At 40.9% G+C, this 17,774-nt stretch overlaps 1 protein-coding gene across 1 annotated transcript; it reads left to right on the top strand.

Annotated features, from left to right (window-relative positions):
* The first annotated feature begins 1,865 nt into the window (after positions 1–1,865).
* On the top strand, positions 1,866–3,390 carry LOC116121591 (putative disease resistance protein At3g15700). Its single transcript, XM_031407539.1, has 2 exons — positions 1,866–2,837; positions 2,933–3,390. The coding sequence occupies exons 1-2, from the start codon at positions 1,898–1,900 to the stop codon at positions 3,388–3,390; spliced, it is 1,398 nt and encodes a 465-aa protein (XP_031263399.1). The 5' UTR covers positions 1,866–1,897.
* Positions 3,391–17,774: the final 14,384 nt, after the last annotated feature.

The following is a 17,774-nucleotide window of genomic DNA, read 5'->3' as shown; positions in this document are numbered from 1 at the left end:
AACAAACTTAGGAGGCTAAAAATACTCTAATTATTTTTAGAAAATATACCAAAAACATTCTTAGAATCATATCCTAAAATGTATTAAGAATAAAATTTGACAAATGAAACATTTTAAATTGTAGTCCAATTCCATCCACTTTTTACATCTACACCTTTCAGTTAACCATAAAGAAACACACATTACCGTAATAGCATGTGCATAAAATAGCATATGGAAGTAAAATTAATAAATCAAGGGCGACGGTAAAAATCTTAAAGAAATATAAATATTGATGGTAGAGGGTAAATATTATTTGTAGGGGAATTTTATTCAATAAAACCTGAGGGAAATGGCATTAAACCCTTAAAATTTAAAATTATCTCTAAATTGATTAACTTCTTTTTTTCTTAAAAAAAAAAAAAAAAGGAAAAAAACTCACAATCTTGGAATTTTGGTCAAAAGGAAGAGGAGAGTATTTTCGAGGTGATGGTGAGGGTTTTCGACGCTGGCGACAATAAGATCTAACTTAGAATACCAACGCTAGCATTAGTGAGATCTGGTTAAAATTGACTTGATTTTAGTCAGATTTTAGATAGATTTTATGGAGAATGGGCTAAAGGGATGATTGTGATTGCATTTAGAGTATTACTGTCGTCAATCAATTGTCAATCGATTTATATTTTGAGTATATTTGTTAAATTTTAAACTTATAAAAACTCAACTAATTTTTAGAGATATATTAATTTCAAAAATTTTGTCACTTGTTTGATCCGTCAATCAAAGCGCTTAAACTAATCATCTCAAGACCAACAACTTTACTCGGTTTCAGCTTGGGTTGATTTTTAAAACATTGACAAAAATACATCTGCACTTTCCGCCCTTCTCTCTAGCTGTATACAACGAAGAAAATTAAATATCATTGATGAGCATAAATTTAATCATTTCATCATCCTTGCTAAGAATAATGATTACTCTGTATGTATATCTGTTAGGGAATCTTAAACAGTGTGCTCTCTTCAATTATTGATGATGAAAGACAAAGACTACCACTTTCAATGTATTATTACTTTATTAGAAAGTTTGGCAAAGTCCATTTTTACTTTATTCATTGCGGAATTTACACCTACTTTTGGCATAATATTCATGATAGTGCCTTGTTACTTTCAACGTTTTGTTTTTTCAGCTGGCTTAAGAAGATTAAACTTTTGATATTTACTAAATCTTTCTTCTTCAAAAAAATAATAAAAATAAATAAAGCAAGAAACAGTTCAATTAATATTTGATCTATCATATTTTTTGGTGCGTTTCTTTGCTTTACTGTACTTTTATAGATTTGGTGATTTAATAGTATCTGCTGAATAACGCAGAAAGTTTGTTGGCAGGTTGCTTTCTTTGTTGACTGACATTTTGAGTCTTTCAAAAATAATTTTAATTTGGTTTTGAACCATTCAACACACATGTTGATGTTAGTAGTGAGCACATGAGATCACAAATTCACAATTCGCAAATTTCCTGTATCACTTCAACCCTCTGTTATAGACATCTCTGAGTACACTTTTCTTTTTCATTTTCTTCTACTAAGTCGCCCCAAACAAAGTCCAAAACCAGATCTTTCCTCGTATTTGCTTGAACATACTTTTACTGTGATTGTTGATCACTAGATTTTTCACTCCTTCCCCTTCTTCTGGATCCCCTGCTTCTCTTTCAGTAAGCAGTAATATCCAAATCACTTCATATTTTAACTTGTAATCCGATTCTATCCACTTTTTGCATCTTAATTTCGCTGGTATATTTTCCTTGTCACTATTTTTTCTGTTATTGTGGTTTTGTTCCCCGGTTGTCCCGTTGTTTTCTCTGTTTTGTTTGATTGTTTTTTTTTTTGGTTCAGATATATTTTTTCTGTAAGGGGTTGAGAATGGAAGAAGCTGCAGGGAATGCTGTTTTAGAAGTTGGAAAGTGCTTAGCTGCTCCTATAGGGCGTCAATTTATGTACTTGTACAACTACAAAAGCAACTTTGACAATCTCGAAAAAGAAATTGGAAAGCTGAAGGATGCAAGAGACGAGGTGAAGGATAAGGTTGTTGCGGCTGAAAACAACGTGGAAAAGATCAAACAGCAGGTTAAAGACTGGCAGAGGAAAGTGGATTCCATCATTGATGAAGCAGAGCAGTTGATTCAGGAGAAAACAAACAGCCGATGTTTCAACTTGATCACCTGTTACAAAAATAGCAGGAAAGCATCGAAAAAGGTGGAGGCTGTAACTGAATTCCTGCAGGAAAAAGAAACATTCAGTGAAGTTTCCCTACCTACCACTCGTGAAGACATTCGGCTTAGGCTTACGAACAAAGATTACGAGGAATTTGAATCCAGACTCTCAACTTTGAATGGTGTGTTGAACGCTGTAGAAGATGCTGAGGCGGGCATTATTGGGGTTTACGGAATGGGTGGCATTGGCAAAACCACGCTGGTCAAAGAAGTTGGTCAGCAAGCCAAGAAAAAACAGCTCTTGGATGAGGTGATTTTCGTAGAGGTATCTGACAAACCAGACACTAAAAAGATTCAAGATGAACTAGCAAATCAGTTAAGTCTGAAATTTGAGACGGAGGCAGAAAGAGCAAGCAAGTTGTATGCAAGATTGAAGACAGATAAGAAAATCCTTGTAATTTTAGATAAAATCTGGGAAGAATTAAATTTGGAGGCTCTCGCAATTCCTTGTGGAAATGATCGTGGGGGATGTAAAGTATTGTTGACAGCAAGAGACCTTAATGTGTTACAGAGTATGGATTCTGTAAAGAATTTCCAGGTGGGTTTTTTAACTGAAGAAGAAGCTTGGAGCCTGTTTAAAAAGATGGCGGGTAATCAAAGTTACAGAATTTTCACATTTTCTTACATATTTTATTATTTGTCACAATTTTTGCCCCTTTGACCAGCAATCCAACTCCCCCTGCAGTTGATGTTGTTGATCAAACAATTATTAAGCGGGATTATCTGCCAAATGACGTATGTAAGGAATGCAGAGGCTTGCCGATCGTCATTACTACAATAGCAAGAGCGTTAAGGAACAAGAGACTTCGATCTCAATGGAAGGATGCGTTACGGGAATTGAAGATGCCTTCCCCAACAAAGTTTGCAGGGATACTGGAAAAGGACTACTCAAAGATAGCATTGAGTTACAGTGATGAACTCAAGAGAACTTTTTTTGTTTGTAGTCTAATGGTAAACAATACTACCATTTCAGACTTGTTCAAATACATTATGGGCTTGGATATTCTTGAAGGAGTTATTCTTACAATGGAACAAGCCCGAGATAGACTAGAAAGTCTTGTTTGTGAACTCAAGGACTCAAATATGCGGCAACGCGTCGGGGTACGTGGCGTTGTTAGACCAGAGGTCGCCAAGTGCTGCTAGGCAGCGTTTAAGGCGGTTACTGGTTTCAAGTCGATATACCCTAAGTGTGGACAATGCTGCTACAAAAACGTCAACCACGACGGGTCAGTGAGCTGCGGCCTCTACTAGATTCTGAAAAGGAGGCCAGCTCCAAAAAACACCCGTGACTCTGTAGTAGAGTTGTCGTAACAGTAGAACCAGAGGAGTTGAATAGCACAAAACGCCGCATCCAGGATCACAAAAATATTCAGGCGTTAACAGACAACCGCGGCAGAGCCGAACTGAGTGTCTGTTAAAACGAGAAACTTCTGTGAAGGAGGAGGGCTTCTGGCCGGAGAAATCTTTAACAGAACTAATGCATTAAGAAATTTAGAGAGAGAGAGACATTGTAGAAAGAAGTTTTTATTGCGTTTTTTTTCTTCTCTGCCTTCTGAAAGAAGGGGAGGCTCCTTATATAGGAGAAGGGAAGCACAATACAAGCATTACAAACCATACACGTAATACATAGGGATTACAAACATTTCAACAAGTGGAAGGCCAAGATCTGGCCAACATAAAAGTGAAATACAAGTGGCAAAAGATTAAGATAAACGGCTAAGATCTTGCCGACAGTCGGTGGAGGCTACGTGTCTTCATCTGGGAAGAGGATGATGGCAACAGGATGACGTCATTCAGAGGATGAGGTGTCAGTCCTGTTTGGATCTTCATTGTCGTCAGAATCCATTGGGTTGTGAGTGTATCCAAGAGTCTTCCACCAGAGTGGATCAGGAGAATATGGGTCTTGGGAGTCTTGGACCATGCGGACTTGGGCCTGGACATAGGCTGGATTGTTGAGAACAAGGTTAAGGTCTTCATCACCAGTTTGTATTCCAGGGATGGTGATTGCATGGGTTGGGTCGTATTCTAAAGGATAAAGTGTTTGGGGGGGGCTGTGATTGATGAGTTGAGTGTATTGGCAGACTGGGACAGTATCTTTGACTTTTGGGCGGACATTTGAAGAGGATCCTGCCTGGGAGTCTGCATGTTGGTAAACAGCGGTGATCAAGGTTTGGCAGTAAGTAGGAGGAAGTGTATCCCAAGGTGGTTCTGAGGGATTATGGCGAGGCCATAGGGATGGAGGGATATATTTATTTATGTGGCACATATGGGTTTGAAAATGTTTAAGTTCCTGAAGATGGAAAGACCAGTCTGTATGGAGGGAAAATGGATGGAGGTGATATCTTTTAACAGTGCCAATATGGGTGAGGTCAGTGGTGAGGTAATGATCTCGTTGGAAAGTAAAGATAACATGGGATGTAGGAAAATGAAGCTTGGTGCAGAGGGATGCTTGTTGAGTGAAAAGATGTTTCCAATATGAGAGAGGGTGAAACCATTCGAGGAAAGTTTGAAACAGGAATTCAGGAAAACCAGGGGTAGGTTGGAAGGGTTTGTATGATTGGAAATAGGAAACCATGGGTTGAAGGGGAAATTCAAAGGCTAAAATGTATTTGTAAAGGAGACACCAAAGGAGATACAAAAGAGGGGTGGTAAATGTGTGTGGGTCAGAGATATGGAAAAGAGTGAGGAAAGGATATTCAGGGTGATAGTGTAATCCACCAAGAGTTTGTAAATCGGTGGTGTGGATGGTTTGGATTTGGTATTGTGAGATAAGGTAGGGAAGTTGTTGGTCTAAACTGTTTTGTTCAAGTAGGGTCGGAACTTCGGGTGGTTGATCCGAAAAAGGATTCATCATGCATAGGACAGGAATGGACGGGGTTTTTGTATATGGGTTTATCTGGAAAGTGGGCTTGGATTTCTTGGGCCGGGAGAGTAAATCTGCAAGAGTATTGTGTTTGCCTTTGATATGTTTGACAGTGAACTGGTAGCGAGAAAACCATTGGGCCCAGCGAAGTCGTTGGGCATCTGGAATTTCTTTTTGCTTGAACTCTAGCATGCGGGGAAAAGATGACATGTCCATTTCTACCAAAAAATGGTGGCTGATCAAATGGAATTCAAATTTTTCAATACCACGTTTGACTGCAAGAATTTCTTTGTAGGTAGAATGGTAGTGTTCTTCGCTAGGTTTGAAATGTCCACTTTTGTATCCACAAACCTTGCGAACCCCATTAAGTTCTTCAAGAAGAATAGCGGACCAATGAGAATCACTAGCATCTGTCTGGAGTATCCGTTGGCCATTGGAAGGAATTTGGAGCGGTGGCAGGTGTAGAGCAATTTCTTTGAGACGCGTGACTGAAGCGGTTTGGTCTGAGCCCCAAGGAGGAGGATTCTTCTTGATCATTAATTGAAGGGGGCGAATCAAAGGAGAAAGTTTGTTGATAAAGGGAGCCATATAAGTAACAATTCCAAGAAACTGTTGGGTTTCTTTGAAAGTGAGAGGTGAGTCTGGAAATTTAAGAAGTTCTCTGCCAATGTGAGGTTGAAGTTGAAGTTCTCTGCCAATGTGAGGTTGAAGTTGATATTGGCCATCTTCAATATGCATGCCAAGGAAATCAATAGAAGTGGTCTGGAGGACCATCTTTTTCTTTGAAAGCATGACTCCATATTGTTTGAGGAGAGTGTAAAATTGGTGAAGGAGAGACATATGACTTGAATGGTCAGGGGAATAAAGCAAAATATCATCAATGTAGATGAGAGCTTGCTTTAAAATGGGTTGAAAAATGCGGATCATAGCTTTCTGAAAGATGGAAGGAGCAGTTTTAAGACCAAAGGGAAGCACAGTCCACTGGTAGTGGAGATTGGGAATGCAGAAGCCAGTCTTTTCTCGTTCAGAGGGATGGAGACCAAGTTGCCAAAAACCAGCTTTGAGGTCAAACTTGGAAAAGATACGAGCATTGGTTAAATAGCTGAATAAAAAGTCCTGTCGAGGAAGGGGAAACTTAATATCAGCAAGAAACCAATTTAATGGTTTGTAATTGATGACAAGGCGAAGCTTTCCGCGGACTTGTTCTGCTCGTTTGTTGACATAGAAGGCCTGGCAAGCCCATGGAGATTGGGTTGGTTCAATAAGACCTTCTTTTTCTAATTGGGCCAATTCTTCTTGGGCAAGAGCAAGATGTTCTGGAGTCATTCCAGGGTGCGTGGCTTTGGTTGGATTGGCGTCTTCATTTTTCTTGAAGGGAAGACTAACAAAAAACTCAGGGTTTTTAAATCACAAGAAGGATTGAGCAAAAGGATAAGAATAATATAAAGAAAATATAGACAAATTACCTTTTTGTTAAAAATAGGTGTGACAGTATTAACTAGCTCATCCTCGGAATAGATTTCATTGGACTGCAAATTAATTGATGATCCCACCTGTCTGGTTTGCAATGTTGAAGGTGTATTTGCTGCTGAGTAGAAGCTTGCAATCCTTGGAAGATTAATCAAAGACAAGAAGCGTAATTGAAAGAATTCAATCTTATCAATCACTTCATTCTTGTTTACTCTGTCTTCTCTTTCAACAACAAAAATCTCATTCATATTCTCACAGTCTTTCACCCTAATTCTTTGAAGTTGTGGAAGACTTCTACTAGCATTGGAGAATGAGAAGATATTTTCCAATTTAGAACAACTTTTCACTTCTATAACTTTTAAGTTGTAGAAAGACTTTGTTGTGGGTTGACCATAACATATCTTTTTCAAGTTAGTCAAGTTGAAAAGAATCACAGACTCCAAGAGGGGGAAGGCAACATAAGGTCTGCACTCTGTTGAGTCAACAATGCACATGATGTTAGGATTATTATGGACATGGAGATGTTTCAATTGTGAAAAACCCTCCTTGTCTAATTCGTAAACATCATTCTTGAGACTCTCCAATTTGTCTAAGCACAAGAATTCAACATTCCTAAAGCACTGAAATTGCTCTAGCCAAATTTTATTGACAGAACTGAATTCCAATTTCAGTGTTCTTAATGTGGCAGGTTCATCATACAAAAAGCTCTTAATATACATGTATGTCATCCCATCATTACCATATATGTCGTCTTGACCAAATGACCAATGTCCTATTGATATTTTGTACCTTTCCAGCTTTTTGGACAAGAAGTCCTTTGGCAAAATCCTGTCATTGGAAATGTATATTTCTAAAGCTGTCAGTTGAGACAAATGCTTAAACTCCTCAAGTCCTTCAACCGTCCACATAATGGAGCATCCACTCATATACAATTCTTCCAATTGTAATAAGCATGATATAACATTTGGTGCGATAACTTTTAGATTTCGACAATTACTTAAATCTAACAATCTTAGTTGAGTCAATTTACCTATTTCTCCTGTCAATTGCTTAATTTGACAACATTGCAAACTAAGAATTTTCAGTTGTCTCAACTCTCCAATAATTGTTATATCTTCAAAATTGCCATAATTCAAACATAATGTTTGAAGATTTATTAGAAGACTAAGAGACAATGACAAGGACAACTTCATGTTGAGTAAACTTAGAACTCTGAGGTTACCCATCCCTACAAAAAATTTCTCAGGGATTTCGAAAGAAGAATCCTTCATCCCCATACTGAAAAAATCAAGTTTTGGACAATCCAAACCTTCAGGCCAAAGCTCGCTAATCACACTAGTATCAGCTAACGAGATTTTTGAGCACTTTTTCAATTCATCTTTATTTCTCCATTCCCTCTCCATGTTATTTCGCTCAGTAAATACATGTTGATCTCTATGTGCAATTGTAATGGCAACCGCACGAACAACGTCATGCATAGAAAAATGTTCATTGGTTCGCCCATCAAGTAACAAACACAACGCGTCGGGGTACGTGGCGTTGTTAGACCAGAGGTCGCCAAGTGCTGCTAGGCAGCGTTTAAGGCGGTTACTGGTTTCCAACCGATATACCCTAAGTGTGGACAATGCTGCTACAAAAAGGTCAACCACGACGGGTCAGTGAGCCGCGGCCTCTACTAGATTCTGAAAAGGAGGCCAGCTCCAAAAAACACCCGTGACTCTGTAGTAGAGTTGTCGTAACAGTAGAACCAGAGGAGTTGAATAGCACAAACCGCCGCATCCAGGATCACAAAAATATTCAGGCGTTAACAGACAACCGCGACAGAGCCGAACTGAGTGTCTGTTAAAACGAGAAACTTCTGTGAAGAAGGAGGGCTTCTGGCCAGAGAAATTTTTAACAGAACTAATGCATTAAGAAATTTAGAGAGAGAGAGACATTGTAGAAAGAAGTTTTTATTGCGTTTTTTTTCTTCTCTGCCTTCTGAAAGAAGGGGAGGCTCCTTATATAGGAGAAGGGAAGCACAATACAAGCATTACAAACCATACACGTAATACATAGGGATTACAAACATTTCAACAAGTGGAAGGCCAAGATCTGGCCAACATAAAAGTGAAATACAAGTGGCAAAAGATTAAGATAAACGGCTAAGATCTTGCCGACAGTCGGTGGAGGCTACGTGTCTTCATCTGGGAAGAGGATGATGACAACAGGATGACGTCATTCAGAGGATGAGGTGTCAGTCCTGTTTGGATCTTCATTGTCGTCAGAATCCATTGGGTTGTGAGTGTATCCAAGAGTCTTCCACCAGAGTGGATCAGGAGAATATGGGTCTTGGGAGTCTTGGACCATGCGGACTTGGGCCTGGACATAGGCTGGATTGTTGAGAACAAGGTTAAGGTCTTCATCACCAGTTTGTATTCCAGGGATGGTGATTGCATGGGTTGGGTCGTATTCTAAAGGATAAAGTGTTTGGGGGGGGCTGTGATTGATGAGTTGAGTGTATTGGCAGACTGGGACAGTATCTTTGACTTTTGGGCGGACATTTGAAGAGGATCCTGCCTGGGAGTCTGCATGTTGGTAAACAGCGGTGATCAAGGTTTGGCAGTAAGTAGGAGGAAGTGTATCCCAAGGTGGTTCTGAGGGATTATGGCGAGGCCATAGGGATGGAGGGATATATTTATTTATGTGGCACATATGGGTTTGAAAATGTTTAAGTTCCTGAAGATGGAAAGACCAGTCTGTATGGAGGGAAAATGGATGGAGGTGATATCTTTTAACAGTGCCAATATGGGTGAGGTCAGTGGTGAGGTAATGATCTCGTTGGAAAGTAAAGATAACATGGGATGTAGGAAAATGAAGCTTGGTGCAGAGGGATGCTTGTTGAGTGAAAAGATGTTTCCAATATGAGAGAGGGTGAAACCATTCGAGGAAAGTTTGAAACAGGAATTCAGGAAAACCAGGGGTAGGTTGGAAGGGTTTGTATGATTGGAAATAGGAAACCATGGGTTGAAGGGGAAATTCAAAGGCTAAAATGTATTTGTAAAGGAGACACCAAAGGAGATACAAAAGAGGGGTGGTAAATGTGTGTGGGTCAGAGATATGGAAAAGAGTGAGGAAAGGATATTCAGGGTGATAGTGTAATCCACCAAGAGTTTGTAAAACGGTGGTGTGGATGGTTTGGATTTGGTATTGTGAGATAAGGTAGGGAAGTTGTTGGTCTAAACTGTTTTGTTCAAGTAGGGTCGGAACTTCGGGTGGTTGATCCGAAAAAGGATTCATCATGCATAGGACAGGAATGGACGGGGTTTTTGTATATGGGTTTATCTGGAAAGTGGGCTTGGATTTCTTGGGCCGGGAGAGTAAATCTGCAAGAGTATTGTGTTTGCCTTTGATATGTTTGACAGTGAACTGGTAGCGAGAAAACCATTGGGCCCAGCGAAGTCGTTGGGCATCTGGAATTTCTTTTTGCTTGAACTCTAGCATGCGGGGAAAAGATGACATGTCCATTTCTACCAAAAAATGGTGGCTGATCAAATGGAATTCAAATTTTTCAATACCATGTTTGACTGCAAGAATTTCTTTGTAGGTAGAATGGTAGTGTTCTTCGCTAGGTTTGAAATGTCCACTTTTGTATCCACAAACCTTGCGAACCCCATTAAGTTCTTCAAGAAGAATAGCGGACCAATGAGAATCACTAGCATCTGTCTGGAGTATCCGTTGGCCATTGGAAGGAATTTGGAGCGGTGGCAGGTGTAGAGCAATTTCTTTGAGACGCGTGACTGAAGCGGTTTGGTCTGAGCCCCAAGGAGGAGGATTCTTCTTGATCATTAATTGAAGGGGGCGAATCAAAGGAGAAAGTTTGTTGATAAAGGGAGCCATATAAGTAACAATTCCAAGAAACTGTTGGGTTTCTTTGAAAGTGAGAGGTGAGTCTGGAAATTTAAGAAGTTCTCTGCCAATGTGAGGTTGAAGTTGAAGTTCTCTGCCAATGTGAGGTTGAAGTTGATATTGGCCATCTTCAATATGCATGCCAAGGAAATCAATAGAAGTGGTCTGGAGGACCATCTTTTTCTTTGAAAGCATGACTCCATATTGTTTGAGGAGAGTGTAAAATTGGTGAAGGAGAGACATATGACTTGAATGGTCAGGGGAATAAAGCAAAATATCATCAATGTAGATGAGAGCTTGCTTTAAAATGGGTTGAAAAATGCGGATCATAGCTTTCTGAAAGATGGAAGGAGCAGTTTTAAGACCAAAGGGAAGCACAGTCCACTGGTAGTGGAGATTGGGAATGCAGAAGCCAGTCTTTTCTCGTTCAGAGGGATGGAGACCAAGTTGCCAAAAACCAGCTTTGAGGTCAAACTTGGAAAAGATACGAGCATTGGTTAAATAGCTGAATAAAAAGTCCTGTCGAGGAAGGGGAAACTTAATATCAGCAAGAAACCAATTTAATGGTTTGTAATTGATGACAAGGCGAAGCTTTCCGCGGACTTGTTCTGCTCGTTTGTTGACATAGAAGGCCTGGCAAGCCCATGGAGATTGGGTTGGTTCAATAAGACCTTCTTTTTCTAATTGGGCCAATTCTTCTTGGGCAAGAGCAAGATGTTCTGGAGTCATTCCAGGGTGCGTGGCTTTGGTTGGATTGGCGTCTTCATTTTTCTTGAAGGGAAGACTAACAAAAAACTCAGGGTTAAGCCACAGAGGTTTAGAACACTTGGTCAGAAATTCTGAATGTGAATCTGCAGAGCATTCAGAAATGAGTTGAGCTGTGACGTCTGTGATCTGGGCAGTGGACATGGGTAAGGTGGTGAAATAATTTTTGGGTTGTTTGTAAGGTTGGAAATAAGATTTGTGTTTCAGGCCTTGAGGGGTAAAAGTGAATTTGGCTTTGAGGAGTTGGGTGAGAAGATCCCATCCAATAACCATATCTTTCTTGGGATGATGTGAACCAAGGCATTGATGAGACAAGATAAGGTTAGGAAAAAACTGGATGAGGATAGGTCTGCTGATGAGATTGGTTGAGAAATGTTCACCATTGGCTGCTGTAAACCATTTAATATGAGGAGACCAATATTCTTCAGGTAGCACATCTGGATTGAGAATAGTGGATGTAGCACCAGTATCAAATAAAGCCATTACTTTGATTGGGTGATCATATTTGGAGGTGAGGTAGAGGGTGAGTTCTACCATGGGAACTTGTATGGATAAATTCATAGGAAAATATCCAAACTGGAATGAACTGTCATTGGAATAATCACTGTAAGTGGAATCATCACTGAGGACAATAGGAGGAGGAAAAAGATCAACTGCAAAAACAGTGGCAGAAGTTGGCTCTTCAGTCTCTGAATAGAGGGACTCAAGATCATGTTGATCTAGAGTAGGATCAGTCGCTATCAGTTGATGGGCCAATTTTTGTCTCTGAGGACAATTTTTGGCAAAATGACCAGGCTGTTTACATAAGTAACAGCGTTGAGCTTTGGGAGATCCAGCCTTTTTCTTCTGGAAATAAGCCCGTTTTTTCTTTTTTCTGAAACGAAATTTGGACCCTTTCTTGGGAAAGGGTTTCTTGTCCTTTGGAAACCAAAGGTTTTGCTTATTCTGCTTATAGCGACGGAAGTGCTTCTTCTTTTTTGTAGGACAATGACAAGAGGTGTCTTTATGAGAACATTTGAGAATGAGATCAGGACGCTGACATGATTTCTCAATACGTTGACCAGTCTGGTGAAACTGGTTGATAAAATTCCATTTGTTGCAGAGGCCATGAAGGGCTTTGTCAACTAATTGGCCAAGATGACCAAAAGTAATTGAGGCAAGGGTAAGCCCATTTTGTTCAATAAGCCTTTGGGTCTCTTGGGAAAGAGAGTCAGGAATGGAACTTAAATAGGCCTGCTTGATATTGGGGTCATCGGGACCACCAATTTCATAAAAACGAAGAGAAGCTCTTTTGAAATGAAGTTGTAAATCTTTAGGATCAAAAGAGCAACACCGGAGCTTGAAGAACTCATCACGAAGTTGATCAACACGATTTTGAGTTTCTCCAACAAATTCTTTCAAGAGAAATCCAATGAATTGATCCAACGTTTGGACATCAACAACTTGTTGTTGTCTGTATGGGCCAAGATTGTTCCACCATTGCTTAAGAATTCCCATAAAGCGGGCAACAACAGCTTCTAAGACGCTAAGCAAAGTGGCATTGGGCTTTATTAACTCAGTCTCAGCCCAAGTATAAATTTCATGGATTTTCATTCGCCATTTAGAGGGATGATGCTCATCAAGATTGAACCAAGGGCCTGAAGAGGGTGGAGTATACTGTGTTTGTGGGAAAAAATGTGTATATTGTGGTTCACTGGTATCCATTGGTTCAGGTGGGTCTTCCACAATAGGTTCAGGAGGATCCGAAGGTGTCTGATAAGCTTGATTCATGAAAATGACAGGGGAGTCAGATTCAGTAGATGAAGTTTCATCAGAGTCTTCAGAGGAACTAGAATCTTCTAGGGTGGCATATTGTATGAGAAGATTCTGTATGGGTGTAATATCTGCTGTGGTATGATGGGTGAGGAAATCTGTGATCGGATTTGATCCTGAAGAGGACATCATAAAACTGGGAGAAGGTCCTGGTGGAGCAGAAGAAGAAGGACCAGGTGTGTCTGTAGTAGTTCGTGGAGCCTTTGGTGGTGGAGAAGGAGTGGAATTATATGAGGGTGTAGGTGGAACATGTGATGGTTGTGATGGTGGGAAGGTCCGTGGGGACCAAGCTTGTCGAGGAGGTTGTCTGTTGCGGAAAACAGACATATTAGGAGAGCCTGTGTGGAAAAGTGGGGTACTTTGTAATGGTTGAGTGACTCGCGGATTGTGGAACAGTGAAGATTGGCCTTGAGAAGGCTGAGTCCATAATGGACTAAGAGTAGAATCGTGTCGAGGACGAGCAGGCTGTTGAGATCTTTCAAAAGAATCGAGTTGAGTCTTAAGAAAATTGATCTCTTGTTCTTGCTGAGAGAAATCTTCTCGTTTTTGGATTAAAGAGAGTATTTCATGGTGAAGAGAATTAATGTGAGCACGCAACTTAGCAAGATTATCGTCCTGAGTCTGCAAGCGAGTAGACAATTGAGATTTTATTCGCTGGAGACAAGAATTCTGCGCAACAGCATTGTGAGATTGCCAGTTAAGGACAGATTCAGCAGGAGAGAGTTTAACTGGGGCACCAGTGGGATCTACCATAGTAGGATTCTTGATTTTCCAGGTATAAGAAGCATTATCTGCTGTGAAAGGAGTAAGTGGTGGAAAATCATCTGGTGATGGAGAAGGAGCAGGACCAGAGGCTGGACCAGAGCTGCTAGTATACATTGCACATGGAGCAGCAGTAAAGACATGTTGAGGTTGTCTTTGGTCAGCAGGAATGCATCTGAGAGCCTTACGATAGTAAGGATTGAGATCATCGGTAATATCATCATCGATATCCCAACCAGATGGTTTGGTGGGATATGGTGTAGATGGAGGAGCACCGTAAGAAACAAGATAATCATATTTGCCGGAAGGTTGGCCAAGTGGGCCAACATGTGAGTCACCTTGATCATACCGACTTTTAAAAGTCTTACACGAAGAACGAGGTTTCTTCTTTTTAGGTCGGCGAGAATGATTTTCATCATAAATGGAATCATTATAACAGTCATCACAGTCGCAGAGATCCCAATATTTATAACCAGTTGAGGGATCAGAAAAAGCATAAACAGGAGCACCGTCGGAATCAAAATAATTGATGGGGACTCCAATAGCAGTATCTTGTGGCTGTGACGGAGAGACATCTAGGGGAGTCATGGCAAAGGACGTGGAGAAACACGGAGGAGTATCAGAAGGAAGTGTTTCTCTCTCATAATGAGTTTCCACTGTGCCATCTGGAAGAGTCTGAAAAGTGCAAGTAGTGGTCTGCAGTGGTTGATTAGTTTCAGCCGTGGGATGGAGCTTTTCATATGCCGTGAGCCATCGTTCAGGCATAAGGGTCAGCAATTCTGGCTTAGGAATTTGTCGTGGGACATAAGTGCAACTAGCAGAACAGTTGCTGTCCACTTTGAGAAACAATGCCTTATCCAGAAGATCAGGATGACGAGGGGGTACCAAATCAAAAGCATGATTTTGGACCCTGTAGACCATCTGATAATGGAGAGTGGCCATATATCCACCAGCTTGAGGAATTTGACCTGCAACCTGTATCTGGACTTTCAAAAAATCAGGAAGAGCCTGATCATTTAAAAGCATGTTGAAATTTGGGTAGAAGGTTGCCATGACAGTGCCAGCATTAAGTGTAGTTTCCATGCTGCCTATACAGGCGCTGATGTATGCTGGGAACCGGGTATCCAGGAGAGCAATTCGGGCTGTAGTCGGGAGACCTTTGCGCCCATGGAAAGTGAGAGCTAATCGGATAGCCCCAAAATGGATATGAGTGTATTCCTCATGAAGCCATTGAGTGATAAGCTCAGGAGGAAAAGTCAATGGGAAAAACTGTTCAGCATGTGAAGTGGGAACACCATGTTGATTAAACCGAGAGCTATGGACATATTCCTTGGTATGGTACCGAGGAGGTTTAACTATAGTTTTAAGACGGGTAGTCATAGGAGGGGATGGTTTTTTATAAGGAGAGGGTACAAGAAGATTATCCAACGGAGTGGAATCACCTTCTGGGATGTAGGATAATTCATACAAGGACTNAGTATGATTATCTTGTCTCTTACGGTGCTCCTCCACCTGCACCATATCCCACCAAACCATCTGGATGGGATACAGATGATGATACAGATGAAGATCTTAATCCTTACTATCGTAAGGCTCTCAGATGCATCCCTGCTGAACAACGACAACCTCAACCCACCTTTACAGTACTGCTTTCCGGTTACTTTTACAGTTTGTTATTTAGTGTTGGAAATTTCTTGTCAAAAGGACTGTGTGTCCAAGGCGGCTGGTATTTAAGATGGCCATGGTGCCGCACCAGACTACCTGGAGAACTTTCCATCATTTTAATGACACTGTTTCTATAACTTGGAAACGTTACAGTATTTTACTTTTCTGTGCCCACGCCACAGATTAATATGGTCCAGTATTCTTCATGCTCTGTGAAATGATTCAACTGATATATTTCTGCGCCAGGGAAAGATTTTCAGAATTAATGCATTATCTTCTCCAATGAATACTCTCCCAAGACCTGCTTTGTCTCGCACTTCTTCTTCTTCTTCCCTTACAAGTCCTCGTACCTCTTCTGCTGGTTCCTCTACTACTGTCCATACAGATTATAAAAATAAAGTCGAGTCTTTGTACGAATTATCATATATTCCAGAAGGTGATTCCACCCCATTGGATAATCTTCTTATACCCTCTCCTTATAAAAAACCATCCCCTCCTGTTACTACCCGTATCAAAACCATAGTTAAACCTCCTAGGTACCATACCAAGGAGTATGTCCATAGCTCTCGGTTCAATCAACATGGTGTTCCCACTTCACATGCTGAACAGTTTTTTCCACTGACTTTTCCTCCAGAGCTTATTACTCAATGGCTTCGTGAGGAATATACCCATATCCATTTTGGGGCCATCCGTTTAGCTCTCACTTTCCATGGGCGTAAAGGGCTCCCAACTACAGCCCGAATTGCTCTCCTGGATACCCGATTCCCAGCATACATTAGTGCCTGTATAGGCAGTATGGAAACCACACTCAATGCTGGCACTGTCATGGCTACCTTTTACCCAAATTTCAACATGCTTTTGAACGATCAGGCTCTTCCTGATTTTTTAAAGGTCCAGATCCAGATTGCTGGTCAAATCCCACAAGCTGGTGGATATATGGCCACTCTCCATTATCAAATGGTCTACAGGGTCCAAAATCATGCTTTTGATTTGGTACCCCCTCGTCATCCTGATCTCCTGGATAAAGCTTTGTTTCTCAAGGTGGACAGCAACTGTTCTGCTAGTTGCACTTATGTTCCACGTCAGATTCCTAAGCCAGAATTGTTGACTCTTATGCTTGAAAGATGGCTCACGGCATATGAAAAGCTTCATCCCACGGCTGAGACTAATCAACCAGTGCAGACCACCACTTGCACTTTTCAGACACTTCCAGATGGCACAGTTGAAACTCGTTATGAGAGAGAAACACCAGCTTCAGATACTCCTCCGTGTTTCTCCACATCATTTTCTATGACTCCTCTGGATGTCTCTCCTTCACAACAACAGGATACCAATATTGGAGTTCCTATCAATTATTTTGATTCCGATGGTGCTCCTGTATATGCTTTTTCTGATCCCTCCACTGGCCACAAATATTGGGATCTCTGCGATTGTGACGACTGTTATAATGATTCCATTTATGATGAGAATCATTCTCGCAGACCTAAAAAGAAAAAGCCTCGCTCTTCGTGTAAAACTTTCAAAAGCCGGTATGATCATGGAGACCCACATATTGGTCCACTTGTCCAACCCTCAGGCAAGTATGATTATCTTGTCTCTTACGGTGCTCCTCCACCTGCACCATATCCCACCAAACCATCTGGATGGGATACAGATGATGATACAGATGAAGATCTTAATCCTTACTATCGTAAGGCTCTCAGATGCATCCCTGCTGAACAACGACAACCTCAACCTACCTTTACAGCTGCACCATGTGCAATGTATACTAGCAGTTCTGGTCCAGCATCTAGTCCTGCTCCTTCACCATCACCAGATGATTTTCCACCACTTACTCCGTTTACAACGGATAATGCTTCTCATTCCTGGAAAATCAAGAATCCTACTACAATGGATCCCACTGGTGCCCCAGTTAAGCTTTCTCCTGCTGAATCTGTCCTTAACTGGCAATCTCAAAATGCTGTTGCTCAGAATTCTTGTCTCCAGCGAATAGAATCTCAATTGTCTACTCGCTTGCAGACTCAAGAGGATAATCTTGCTAAGCTACGAGCCCATATCAATTCTCTTCACCACGAGATTCTCTCTCTAATCAGAAGAAGAGAAGATTTCTCTCAGCAAGAACAAGAGATTAATTTCCTGAAGACTCAACTAGATTCTCTTGAAAGATCTCAACAGCCTGCTCGACCTGCTCGCCATGATTCTACTCTTAGCCCATTATAGACTCAGCCTTCTCAAGGTCAATCCTCTCTGTTTCATAGTCCACGGGTTACTCAACCATTGCAGAGCACACCCCTGTTCCATA

Source organism: Pistacia vera, unplaced genomic scaffold (genome assembly GCF_008641045.1).
Source record: "Pistacia vera cultivar Batoury unplaced genomic scaffold, PisVer_v2 Contig996, whole genome shotgun sequence".
NCBI lineage: Eukaryota > Viridiplantae > Streptophyta > Magnoliopsida > Sapindales > Anacardiaceae > Pistacia > Pistacia vera.
The sequence above is the reverse complement of the archived record's forward strand: the minus strand, read 5'-3'. Positions and strand labels throughout refer to the sequence as shown.